The 13,432-nt window shown below is 44.3% G+C and overlaps 1 protein-coding gene across 5 annotated transcripts; it reads left to right on the top strand.

Moving 5' to 3' along the window:
• Positions 1–32: 32 nt before the first annotated feature.
• On the top strand, positions 33–12,068 carry Cdc26 (cell division cycle 26). Of its 5 annotated transcripts, none has more exons than XM_006979530.4 (4): positions 37–169; positions 2,009–2,118; positions 3,421–3,606; positions 10,815–12,068. In XM_006979530.4, exons 3-4 carry the CDS (start codon positions 3,526–3,528, stop codon positions 10,992–10,994), a joined length of 261 nt encoding a protein of 86 aa, XP_006979592.1. In that variant the 5' UTR covers positions 37–169; positions 2,009–2,118; positions 3,421–3,525; the 3' UTR covers positions 10,995–12,068. The 5 variants fall into 5 exon arrangements, with proteins under 5 accessions (XP_006979593.1, XP_006979592.1, XP_042127173.1 ...); XM_042271239.2 differs by having other exon boundaries at positions 3,485–3,606; positions 10,815–11,525; XM_042271238.2 differs by having other exon boundaries at positions 103–324.
• The last annotated feature ends 1,364 nt before the right edge of the window (positions 12,069–13,432 follow it).

Here is a 13,432-nt window from a genome sequence, read left to right as displayed (position 1 = left end):
GCTGGCGTCGAGGGGCGTGGCCTCATGAGCGTTCAACACAAGCTCGCGGGAAAAAGAGGCGTGTGGGAAGAGAGGCGCAGAGTGTTCTGGGAAGTGTAGTTCGGGACGCGCAGCGATGGCTTCTTGGTGGGAGTTGAGGTTCTGGGAAGCTGCAGAGGCCTGAAAAGAGGTAGGTTCGCGGATTTCGACTGTAATCAGGAGCGAACCGAAGGTCTCTGCTCTCCTTCGGGAGGCCTTCCATCATCTCGAGGCCGAGAGCTGTGTTGCCATGGAAATCTCTCCCTAGACTAGTGCAGCCTTGGAGCTGGTAAAGAGGATTGTACGGTAGGTACGGAAGTCCTCCCGGGGGCCCCTCGTAACTGGGTGGCTCCGCAGCGATTTTGGGCTTCAAGAAGACAGTAAACTCTAAGAGCCTTCTAGGACTAAAAGACGTGGCGGGGGATCGGCGGCCTAGTTTGTTGTTGGTTTACTTGTCTACAACCTATTCTTTGTGTTCTTTGAGATAAAGGGTCCAGGGAGGCGCCAGGGAGAGTGCATACCAGCAGCTGTCGCTCCCCGGATTGCTAGGCCATCAGAGATAAGGTTTCTTTCTTCTTCTTTCTTCTTCTTTTTTTAATCCTTACATGAAGATTGTGCGGATTGCCAAAATATTCGTGTTTGCTGAGCTGGACAGACTCACTCCTGCTCTTTCCCAAACAAATGCAATTATCGGAGCACTTCATCTTCGAGTGCTTACTAAACGCCGAATTATGCACAAGGAGCTAATTCTATTTTAGTTATCCAAGTCACGTGACAACAGACTACAGAAAAATAAATTCTGGTGAGAAATGAAGCTAATCCGTCGTTCTGGAGCCATAGTGTAGTAGGATTATTAACGTGGCAAGTGGAGAGCAGTTCTTTTAACCCGCACTCAATACTGCCCTCTAGTGGCGAGGCTTTCAGTTTGTATACAAGTAGAAAACTTTTCTTCTAATTATTTCTTCCTTTTCCTTTGGAGCTGGCTTCCTCTTCCATTTCTCTACTTAGGGATCTGGTAGAACGTAGTATGTGATTTAGAATAAAGCAGTTTGAAATGTCATGGGCCAGTGTTTTGTACTGATTATATCACCCCTGGCTATGCTAAGAGAGAAAGGTAAATGTTTCTTCATTTGTATACATCGTAGTCTTTTGATTCTAGATGCATACAAGAGTAATTTACATATTCACACTATAATCTTTCACTTGGATCATTATCATTTAACTCTTTTCTCTAGTGGTCTATGTGTAACTTTTATAGGCAGCTGATATTGTTAACTAAACTGTTTGCTTCAATTTTACAAAACTGCAATAATTTTTCAAGCTTCACAAGTCTTCTGTATTAAAGTAATATAAAGAATGGGAATGTAGCATGTTCAGTGGGTAAAGGAACCGGTACCCAGCTTGACATCCCCTGTGGTAGAAAGAGAACTGACTCCCAAAGGTTGTCTCTGACCTTTGTTCATGGGCTGTGGGCTGTGTGCTGTGTGCTTCCACCCACACCCAATAAATAACCAAATATAAATTTTTTTTTTCAAAAAGCAAAGTTTTAAAAGTTACTAAAGAGAAAAAAAAAAACAATAATAATGGAAGAGTCTAGGACTCAAGAAAAGTTAGTTTCACCCTCTCTTATTTGGATAGCTTAGATTATTCCAAAACTTGTTGTTTGCTAATTATGGATACTGTGGAGGACATAGAGATGATACCTTCAGTGGGTACTAAGCTCCACTTAGTTTTTTGTTCTGAAACAAACATGGGCTTTGTCAACACAAGCATTCATTTGCCCTATGAAATGATTTTGAACTCCTGTGGCCTTATTGGTCCCTATCTGCCTCCCCTTCAGATTTCCCACAGGGAGTTGACATTCCTGGCCCCTCACATGCAGCCCGGCCTGGGCTCAGTGCTCATGCAGCGCTGTTGAAGGACCCTCCTCAGAGTTCTGTTTTTCCACTAGATTGCCGCAGTCTGTTGTCTTGTCTTGTTTTCCCCACAGGTTGCGACAGTGCCTTTAAATGTCTATAGCTCAGCACAGGAAACATCTGATTAGTCAGTGATTTGCCCATTTAGGACCTGGCTAGATCCTGTGGATAATCCTGTGAATTGGTAAGTTTGGTTTTCATGAGATTTAAGCCATGGTTTTAATATCCAGGAATGGTCACAGTCTCTGATGATGTTCATAGAAAGCAGATTGAATTTATGGCTTGTCCACTTTCCCTAACTATGTTGAATTAAGATGAGATCGTTAACCATTTCCCATTTTTCCTTTGTGTGTATGTGACTGTAAGTGTGGTATATTCACATGTGTGTACACCTTGAGGCTAGAGGATGTTTCCTGGGTGTCCTGCTCTGTCCCACTCTGTCTTACTCCTTAAGACAGGAGCTCCCCCTGAATCCGGAGCCAGGCTGATAGCCAGCAAACCCTAGCAATCTCCTGTTCCTCCATAGTTCAGGGCTACAGGCCTCTATAAGATCATGCCCAGCCTTTTTTTTCTTGAGACAGGGTTTCTGTGTAGCCTTGGTTGTCCTAGAACTTGCTGTATAGACCATGCTGGCCTCAAACTAAGATTCACCTGCCTCTGCCTCACAAGTGCTGGGAAAAAGGGGTGTGCCACCATTGCCTGGCTATGCCTGTCTTTTTATGTGTGGGTTGGAGATTTGAACTGAGGTCCACATGCTTGGGCAGGAAGTGCTCTACTTGCTCAGTCATCTCCCCAACTCCTGACTTTCTTCCTCTTGTTTCTCGTCTGTTTTTGTTTTTTTCAGACAGGGTTTCTTTGCTGGCCTCCAATGCCTATGCTCAAGTGACCCCAGGCAGTTGGGGCTGTAGTCACAGGCCACTGCCCTCGGCTAATTTCTTTTAGCTAGTGTATTTCTTTGGAGGTTATTGGAGCACGAGATTAAGGTGATTGTTGGGGGTCTTGCTTGGGAGCTCACAGCCAGAAGGGTTTCAGGACCTGAGTCTGGGGACCCAAGCTTGGTTTCTGACCTAAAACTCTTGACAGAGAATAGTTTCTGTGCTGCTGTATCTGTAATGTCCTCCGGGTTTTGAATGAAGCATCTCAAAAAGTGTTAAAAAGAAAAAAAGACACACACAAAACAACCCAAAAAGATTGCTGCCTAGATTCTCTGCTGGCATTTTGCTGGGTTTGTTTTTGAAGATTTCATTTTTAATTTTGTGTATATAGGTATATGCACATGAGTGCAGGTGTCCAAGGAGGGCATAGGCATCTGATCCCCTGAAGCTGGAGCTACAGGCAGTTAGTTACAAGCTGGGAATTGAACTTGTGTCCTCTGCAAGGGCAATATTTACTGGAGAACCATCTCTTTAGCCCCCAGCAAAAAAAGCCTATGCGTGAAAATCTAAATGAGTTAATGTCCTGTTTATTTTATTGTTCGTGTTTACAGATTTATCCGTTTGTAACTGAGACTCCGGCACCTGAAGTTTTTCCTCTCTCGACATTTTTAACAGCCCATAGCTCCCTGGGTCTGACTCCTATTGCTGATTTCAATATGCTGCGACGAAAACCAACACGCCTGGAGCTCAAGCTCGATGACATTGAAGAGTTTGAGAGCATTCGGAAGGACCTGGAGGTGAGAATTCACTTCCGATTCTTAGGGGTATTTCAGATAGTAATTACCTTCGGAACCTCAGACTCGACCAGCGGCTTATTTGAAATCTACTAGGGTGCTTTTCAGGGATCTCAAAATAAAAATGAATTTCCTGTGACTATCATAGCAAAGAATTTGGTGGCCCAAAACAACAGAAAATGATCCTCTTATAGTTCTTTTTTTATTTATTTACATTACTATTTTATTTGTTTATTAACTTTTTCATATATTTTGGTCATGTTTTCCCCAGCCCCAATTCTTCCCAGACCCTGTCTACCTCATTACTCACCCAACTTTATGTTCTTTCTCTCTCTCAAAAAACGAAACAAATTCCCCAAACAAGAAACAAAAAGTTGAGCCGGGCGGTGGTGGTGCACGCCTTTAATCCCAGCACTCGGGAGGCAGAGGCAGGCAGATCTCTGTGAGTTCGAGGCCAGCCTGGGCTACAGAGTGAGATCCAGGAAAGGCGCAAAGCTACACAAGAGAAACCCTGTCTCGAAAAACCAAAAAAAAAAAAAAAAAAAAAAGAATTTTGGGGCTGGAGAGATAGCTCAGAGGTTAAGAGCACTGACTGCTCTTCCAGAGGTCCTGAGTTCAATTCCCAGCAACCACATGGTGGCTCACAACCATCTGTAATGAGATCTGGCGCCCTCTTCTGTATACATAATAAATAAATAAAATCTTTAAAAAAAAAAAAAAAAAAGAAACAAAAAGTCCACAAAAATACCACTGAGTTCATTTTGTGTTGGCCACCTACTCCTGGGCGTGGAGTCTGCTCAGGAGTGTGGTTGATATCCCCAGTGATGTTGGAGACATTAGAGAAAACTGATTTTCCCTGAGTGTCAGTTGCAGCTAGCCTCTTGGTTAGGGGTGGGACCCTGTGTCTGTCTACTTCTCCCTCAGTGCTGGGACCCTGTCTGGCTCGAACCCGTGCAGGTCCTGTGTGTGCCGCCACAGGCTCTGAGTGCATACGTGCATCAGTCCTGTTGATCTGGAGGGTGCTGTGTCCTTGGAGGCATCCTTCTTCACCTCTTAACGATCTTTGTGCCTCCTCTTCCACATAGATCCCTGAATCTTGAAGGGAAGGGTTTGAGGAAGACAATCCAATATTACTGAGTGCTCCAGAGTCTTCCACTCTCTACACATTGTCCAGTTGTGGGTCTCTGTGTTAATTGCCATCTAGTGCAAGAAGAAACTTCTCTGATATGGCTGATCTGTGGGTACAGCAGTATGTCATTAGGAGTCATTTTATTGCAATGTTCCTTTATCAGAATAGTATTATGTTTTCCCTTAGGTCTGTGACCTATCTAGTCTCAGGCTTGTGCATGCTAGGCAAATACTCTACCAACTGGGAACATTACAGCCTGTCAGCATTTGTTATTAACTTGGAGTTATTTTATTTTCCCCTCAGTGCTGAAGATTAACCTAGGACTTTGTGCATGTTAGACAGATACTCTTATTGAACATTCACCTGCTCCTTGTAATCATTTGGTTGTTTATTGTAAAATCTTTTACATTAGGAACTTTGAGTAAAGAAATCCTATTCATTTTCTTCACCATTGAATTTCTAAAATCTAGCCTGCAGTGGGGTACTGTTTATATTTTTTGTTTTTGTCTGAGACAGGATCTCACTGTGTAGCCCTGGCTGGCCTGGGAACCCATTATGTAGACCAAGCTGGCCTTGAACTTGAACAGTTGCCTCCTGAGGACTGGGATTAAAGGCACACCCACACTTGGCAGCTGTATATATTTCTAAATCTGGCTTTGCCACACAATATTAGATATCTATTAATAAGAATAAATTCTTCCATGCCTTCAGGATGAAGTCCAAATTCCTAAGCATGGTACATGAGGTCCTTTATGACCTAGTCCTTGCTCATCTCTCCACTTTATCTGCCAGGTTGTCTTTAATCTCAGTGCTGTGTACTCTGCTCCCTTCCCACCTACCTCATCTTGACTTGGCCCCTTCCAGCCCCTGGCTGGATTAAGTTCACTCCCCACCCATGTTGATCTACCTCTTGTAGGTAGCACCACTCTCTGTTTTAACTCTCTGTTTTCTTCAGCTGGGCCAGAAGCTCCTTGAAGGCAAGGATTAGTATATTAAGCTCTGGACTCTTTCCAGAGGAGGGCTCCCTACAAGCCAGTTTGCATTTGCTGCTCGAGGAGGTACTTTATTTAGATGGTAGGGGACATTACATCTTGCATGTACCCAGCATGGAATTGGCTTTACATCATTCATACGAAGACTGACAACTTTGGTTTCTCTTGCTCTTCATTCCAGCAACTGTAGTGCTCATAAAGTATCATCAATTTTTTGCTGTGTGTGTGTGTGTGTGTATGTGTGTGTGTGTTGGTGGAAGTTCTATCCAGCCCACCAGTTCCCAAATAATGGACACAAAGGCTTAATACTAATTATAAATGCTCAGCCGATAGCTCAGGCTTATTACTAGCTAACTCTTACATTTAAATCAACCCATATTTCTTATCTGTGCTTTGCCATGTGGCTCATGGCTTGTTACCTCATTTTCTGCACGTCTTGCTTCCTTGGTGCCTGGCTGGCCTCTTCCCGAATCTGCCCTTCTTCCTCTCGGCATTCTCAGTTTGGCTGTCCCTCCTATATTTTTTGCCTGGCTACTGGCCAATCAGCGTTTTGTTAAACCAGTTCAAGTGACACAAGTTTTTACAGTGTACAAAAGTATTCCACAGCATGTGTGTGTGTGTGTGTGTGTGTGTGTGTGTGTGTGTGTGTGTGTGAGAGAGAGAGAGAGAGAGAGAGAGAGAGAGAGAGAGAGAGAGAGAGAGAGAGTGTGTGTGTGAGTGTCCTCATGCCATGGAACATGTGGCAGCTAGAGCACAACATGCAGAAATTATTTCTCTTCTCTCACCATGTTTATTCCTGGGATTTAATTCAGGCTCAGTCTTGGCAAGCAAGTGCCTTTACTCACCCAGCTGTCTTGCCAATCCAGGTCTTTTTTTTTTTTTTTTTTTTTGCTTTTTAAGAATTCATATTGGCAGTATATTATTAAGCATGAGGTTTTGCTCTTTTTGTGTTTTTAAGACAGGGTCTCACTGTGTAGCCCAGGTAGGCCTGGACCTCATTGTGACCTTTCACCTCAGAGTCCTGAGTGCTGGGATTGTAGGCATTCATCTTCAGTCCTGAAAAGGATGAGTTTCAAGAATGGTTTAGGTTTTAATTGTGATGAGTCAAAAATGCTGGCCCAGTGGACTTTGACTCTGCAGAATGAGCTCATTGTTGAATCGGCCTTTCCACTAAAGGTAGTGGGTTTGGTGTCCTTTCAAACAGTTCAGGAGAGAGGGACACTCTTGGAATGAGTGAAAATGAAAACAGTAGGAAAAGCGGCCCTTCCTCTTTCCGTCCTCCTCAGGTTCAAATAAGTAGCCCAGGCTGTCCCAGCTTCTCCTGCCCCTGCCTCTCAAGGACTGACACTATAATTGGGCACTGTCCTATGCCTGGCTCTGCTCTTCCTCCTTTCCTTTTCTTTTTTCTTGTTTGGTTTTTCAAGACAGGCTGTCTTTACATAGCCTTGGCTGATCTCGAATTCACAGAGATCCCCTGCCTCTGCCTCCTGAGCGCTGGGATTAAAGGCGTGCGCCACCACCGCCCAGCTCTGGTCTTTTTTTAAAAAAATCTTTGTGAACTTTTTGACTACATGTGTCCTCACCATGTGTATGCAGTGTCCATGGAGGTCAGAAGAGGGCATCAGAACCCCTGAACTGGAGTTACAGATGGCTGTGACCTGCCATGTGGGTGCTGGGAGCTGAACCTGGGTCCTTTGCCATGTGGGTGCTGGGAACTGAACCTGGGTCCTTGGCAAGAGCAGCAGGTGCTCTTTCTTAACTGCTGAGTCATCTTTCCGCCTCTACTCCTTGGTATTTCATTTTTCACTAAAGTTGTTTGCACCTCAGGAACAGTCTGTAGTTGTTCATAACATGAAACTTTTAAAACGATTTCATTCCAGTTGAGTATCCTCAGAGATCCCTTTGCTTCTTAGAAGTAGTTTTCATAAAGATTTTTGGGGGTGAACCTCTTAAGGTCACTTCTTTGCAGTGTTGACTAACTGAGATTAACAGAAATTCAGTACACATACAAACGTGCGCGCGCGCGCGCGCGCGCGCGCGCACACACACACAATTTTATTTATTATTATTATGTATATGATGTGGGTGAGTGAGCGTGTTCGTTTTCCACAGTGCATGTGTAGAGGTCAGAGGACAACTTTCTCGAGTTGGTTCTCTCCTCCGCCATGTTGAGGCAGGCTCTCTTCCTGTTTCTGTTGTATACTTCAGGCTAGCTTGCCCAGGAGCGTCTAGGCTGTCTCTGCCTGCTAGCTTACGGCTAGGAGTGCTGGGGTTACAACTCGGCACCACCACATCCAGTTTTGTTTTATTTATTTATGTATTAAAACCCCATGGGTTCTGGGGATTGAACACAGACTGTCAGGGTTGTGCAGCCATCGTACTGGCCAGGTTCCTTATGTTGTTATTTAAAAGGTAACCACAGGAAATTTCATATTTGGGGGCATTTTAGATTCTGGATTTTTAGCTTAGGGATGCTTGACTTCTGTAGCAAATGCATAATATTCCAAAATCTGAAAGAAAGAAAAAAAAAACTTGAATCTCAAATACTTTGGGTCCCAAGCATTTCGGAGAAGGGATCCTCAGCCCAGCCTTATTTGATTGACTCTAGTACATTGATGCTGGGATTTGAGGGGTCACAGTTCACAAGTGAGTGGTGCAATTACCATCATAATTTCAGTGATCAGAGCAGCTGAGCTGTGTTCCCAGTAAAGAACTGTAGATAGAGCATTATCACTTAATGCCATCTTTATAGTCAGGGAGTGGTGGCTGTAGGAATCTGTAGTCACTTGTGATTTAGAGCAGGACCTCTTTTGTGAGAGAACAAAGCCTAAGTCTTCCTCTGTATCTCCTGTTCAACTTGAATTGGCAAGGTCGAGTTCAGTCTCCAAACAGCCGTAAAGTTAGTCTGGTCTCCTGCGGCCTGACTGAAGCCATTGCTGCTGTAACAGGAGGATTAAGGGCGTGAATCAGAAGAAGCAAAGCCCTGATTGGTTGGATGTATTGATCTGACCTTTGCAGGTACAGCCAAGAGCTCAAGAACACATTTGCAGAAGTGGGGCAGACTCACAAATTGTCTGGTCTCGAGAAAGCCCCAAACAAAATGTTCATGGGCCGTGGTATTGTTCGGACAGATCAGCATTTGCTCCTCCATGCAAGGTGGATAGGCAGAGTGGAAGGAACCAAAGAGCCCTTTCTGGAGAGGATGCCTTATGCACATCAATAGTGAAGATTTTTGTTGGTGACAATAAAATACTATTCAGGAGCATGTGTTTAAGAGACTGCTTTGAACTGTAGAGCACGATTGAAAGAAGTAGTTGTGAAAACAGTGGAATAGAGAGGATTTGTCCTTATAACTTGTGCCAATTATCATACAGTTGATTCAGAAATAACACCATTCATTGGCATCCTTTTGACATGGAAAAGGCCTTTTTGAACAAGACGTTATCCACTGCATAACGAGGAGGCCGGGGCGGAGGTGGACCTGGTGACCTTTTTAGGTTGTGAAGAGAACTTTGGAAGTGCTGGAAGTAACTTTGGTCACGGTGGCAACTTTGGCAGAAGACGAAGCTACAGTGATGGAGGCGGAGGCGGTGGCAGCAGAGGTTGTTGTATGAAGCAGGCTGTGGGGGCTGGAGAGATCTGTAACCAGGATCCGGCTGTGGAACCTAAGCGAGACATGGTAGTGGCGGGATCCATGGTGGCTGCAGTGAAGGGAATTTGGCAGTGGTTTAACTAATCACAGTGGTGGTGAGAACTCCATGGCTTGGAAATCGGTCAGATCAGAGACCCATGAAGTAAGTTTCAGTGAAGGAAACTCAGGCAGTGTGGTGGTGGATTGTAGCATAATTCTTTTGTTTTTGAGATAAGGTTTTACCATATAGGCCAGGCTGGCTTTGAACTTGTAATAGTCCAGTTGTAGAGTTCTAAACAGCGCAGAGAAGGGCTTCCATTCTTAGGAAAGAGTTGTCAGGAAAGCTCTAGATTACTTAGGACAGTCCAGCCAAATGCCTTAAAGAAACTTTAGGAAATGAGCCACAGAGGGAATGACACCCCTTTCAGGAAGGTTTCTGCAGCGGAAGCAGGAAGCCCTTCTTGTTCAGGAGGTTCTCAGCCACAAGTGTAGAGACAAGTGTAGCAACTGTTGATGGTGCAGTGTGGTGCCAGCTGGATTGACACCAAGGTCATCTATCTGTTGTAGGTTTTCTTTCCATTGCATTAGACTTATGGCTCATTGAATTGCAATAGTGGTACCGAGAATAAAGAGGAAATTTTCCCAAAAATTCAAAACCAAACCAAAAGCAAACCAGGGGCTGGGATATAGTTTGGTGGTAGATTGCTTGCCTACCATGCATGAAGCCTTGGGTTCAATCCCTAGCATCATCAATAAACAAATAGACAATTAACTTACAAAACTGAAAAGGCAGAAGGAAGCCCCCAAACTGAGACCTGCCCCAGGTAGCATCGTCTCTTCTTGTGTTACCATAGTTGTGGGGAACCAGTCAGGCTGCAGGTTTCTTTTTTATTTTCTGGTTTTTTGAGACAGGGTTTCTCTGTGTGACCACACTGGCTGTTCTGGAACTCACTCTTTAGACCACTGGCCTCCAGATCACAGAGATGCACCGCCTCTGTCTCCAGAGTGCTGGGATTAAAGGCGTGCGCCACCATGCCTGGCAAGGCTGTGGCGTCTTGGTGACTACGAGTCATGTCATTTTTCACTTGTTCTCATTAAAAAGTTTGCTTGACACACCTTTTGTTGCCCCATATCCACTATCTCCACTAGTTCCTGCAGGCCTCTGTACTGTACCCTCTGTGACTTCCCTATTATAACCTTGAACTCTGTGTATAGAACTAGTAGTCTCCATGCCCGTTGCCTTCTAGACTGCGATATTCTGGAAGGTAGGGGTACATCTTCTAAGACTGCATGCCTGTATCCTTGTAATGATCCTAAACTTGGGATATCAGTTTATTGTTTATTAGCCCCTAACCTTGCCCCATACCCAATACTTGTGTATGGTAAATAAATGCTAGATTAAATATTTGCTAACTGAAAGAATGTTTTTCCTAATTTTTTTTTTTTTTTTGACTTTCAGACCCGTAAGAAACAGAAGGAAGATGTAGAAGGGGTAGGAACCAGTGATGGAGAAGGAGGGGCTGCTGGGCTCAGCAGTGACCCCAAGAGCCGGGAACAAATGATAAATGATCGAATTGGTTACAAACCCCAACCTAAGCCCAACAACCGCACATCTCAGTTTGGAAACTTTGAGTTTTAGAGATGGATTCTCTTGCATACCAGACCCCTGGAACGGAATAAAATGATGGCGGAAATACAGAACAGATTTAGAGAATTAAGTGTGTACAACCAAGCAGAAGGTTTTCTGTCTCCTGCAGGGAGAAATAATGTCTGCGTGAAATTACTGCTGTTCACCTTTTCTGATAAGCTAGAAGCCAAATTCTGGCTGTTTCTGGAAAATTGGACTGTGGAAAGCTTACCTGATTTTTGTTTTTAAAATTAAATATATTTTTGGAAAAAATGTGAGACATCCTTAAACGTAGTAGCAATGAAGTCCCTCGCTCTGAGAGGTAATCGCCATCAGAGGTGATGTCCTTGTCTTTACAAAAGGACCCCAAACCCGGACACTTGGAGTTGACCCCCTGGACTTTCACTTCACTTGTTTATTCAGTATTTGGTGACTGCTGCCCGTCCTGCAAGCAACAGAGATCCCAGATGAGTGTGCTCGTGGCTCTAACCCTGCACTTGGAAGGCTGAGGTAGTCTCATGAGTTGGAGGCTAGTCTGGGCTACAGAATGAAGTCTTGTCTCAAAATGTAAAAACACAAAAACAAAACAAAAAAACCAATCCAAACCAAGACAAAGACCCTCATGGAGATTGGATTCTAATGAACAAATTGTCAGAGTCAAATCAAAGGCTTTATACAATGAGGGAAACACGAGCATTCCTAACAGTAAGAGAGGTACTTTAATCCTTCTTCCCTTGGGACTCGCCTAAGAATTCTTGCAGCAGGAACCCATCTGAATTCTGGATATATTTGCACCATGCCCCATTTTACCATAAAATTCAGGGACAGAACCACCAGCTGTGGAAGCCAGAACACCTGGAATCAAGTTTCAAAGAGACTCCTTAGCTGGGTTTTACCCAGGCTTCTGGATAGTTCATGAGTGATGTATATGGGAAGGTAGAGAAAAAGAGGAATGTGTAGTTTCCTCTTCCTGCTCCACGCTTTTTTTTTTTTTTAACAAAACTTTTATTCCAGTTTTATTAATGACCCCTGAGCCCTGTTATCTTACTGTCTTAAAAAACAATAAAACCCGAGACACAGGCTGTAGATAGGGACTCTTTATTGCAGCCTGCAAAGGCCTTACAGAGGGCAAAGAGAAGATTCTGCCTGCATTACTCCTTCCCTCCTGCACCTCCCCGTAGGACTTCCCAGTTGTTTTCATGCCTCCTGCATGGCTTGCCTTTGTACTAATAGCTGTCATGCAGAGGGCTGTGTAAGACAGTGCGGAGTGATCCATGCAGACACCACAATTCCTGAAAGGGCACACCTGTCTGAGTCTGCAGACGTGAACCAGAGCTCAGCCATGAAGTGGCAGGTAGTAGATTTGAACCCGGGCAGTCTGCTTTCCTTGCCCATGCTTCTAAATGGCCTTCAATATGTTGCTTTCTTAGTGTTCCTGGCTGAAAGCAGTGTGTGGGGGATAGAAGTTTTTATTTTTAGGTTTCCAAGAATTTCCATGCTGTTTTATGAACAGAATGACAGTTATTCATCAGTAGACTAGGACTTACTGCAATTGCTAATCTTTTTTGGGCATTAACTACATTATGTTTCAATTCTGTATTCCTTAGGATCTGTTCATTTCTGGATTACCAGTGCCCAGGAGGTTAGCCAGGTGCTTGTAAAGATACTGACCTTATTCAGTAGAGTGACCTCTCATTTTCCTGAAGTCTTTAGGGACAGAATAACCAGTAGATAGTGAAAACAATATGGGTTGGATATGCCTGTGTTGTGTGGAGTACCTCATCCATTGCTTTTAATTTAAATAGGTAGGTGCTATTACTCCTTTGTGTGTGGGAGTATACACACTAGGCGTGCTACAGATTGAACCCAGAGCCTTAGAAAAGCACACTCAGGCAAGCACTCAACCACCAAACGACACCCGTAGCCATTTGTTTTTGCAACAGGGTCTCACTGTGTTAGAAGCCCAGGCCAAACACTGCTCAAGTTATGCCCTCTCTATCTCCATCTTCATAGCTGGTTCTGAGATCCTTGCTGCTGCAGGGACAGACATACTGTGGAGCATCTGTAAACAGAATACCCAGGTGCCAAGATTCCATTCTGTTTGCCTAGACTTAGAGATCAGGTTGCTAGACTCCCGGCCATTAGAGGGCTTCTGGTGGGGACACATCTGCCACCTGTGTGTGCCCCTCCTCCTTACTTCCCCCGTATCCAGAGTGGTGCATTTCTTTGGAATTCTCTCCTTGCCACCAAGAATCAGAGATGGCCTGACTGGTGCTGAGGCCTGAACTCTCGGACCCTGTCATGCTGCTGTCGATCTTTTCATGGCATTAACGACTCTGAATAGAATTCTTGCCCAAATGGAAAATCTACCTGTGTTCCCCTCTACCCCCAAACTGAAGACCTTTAACTAGGTAGTCCAGGTCTTTCCTCATAACCTTCCTGCCTCATCC

This window comes from Peromyscus maniculatus, chromosome 2, assembly GCF_049852395.1.
Source record: "Peromyscus maniculatus bairdii isolate BWxNUB_F1_BW_parent chromosome 2, HU_Pman_BW_mat_3.1, whole genome shotgun sequence".
In the NCBI taxonomy this organism is placed as follows: domain Eukaryota; kingdom Metazoa; phylum Chordata; class Mammalia; order Rodentia; family Cricetidae; genus Peromyscus; species Peromyscus maniculatus.
This window is presented reverse-complemented; position numbering and strand designations above follow the sequence as displayed.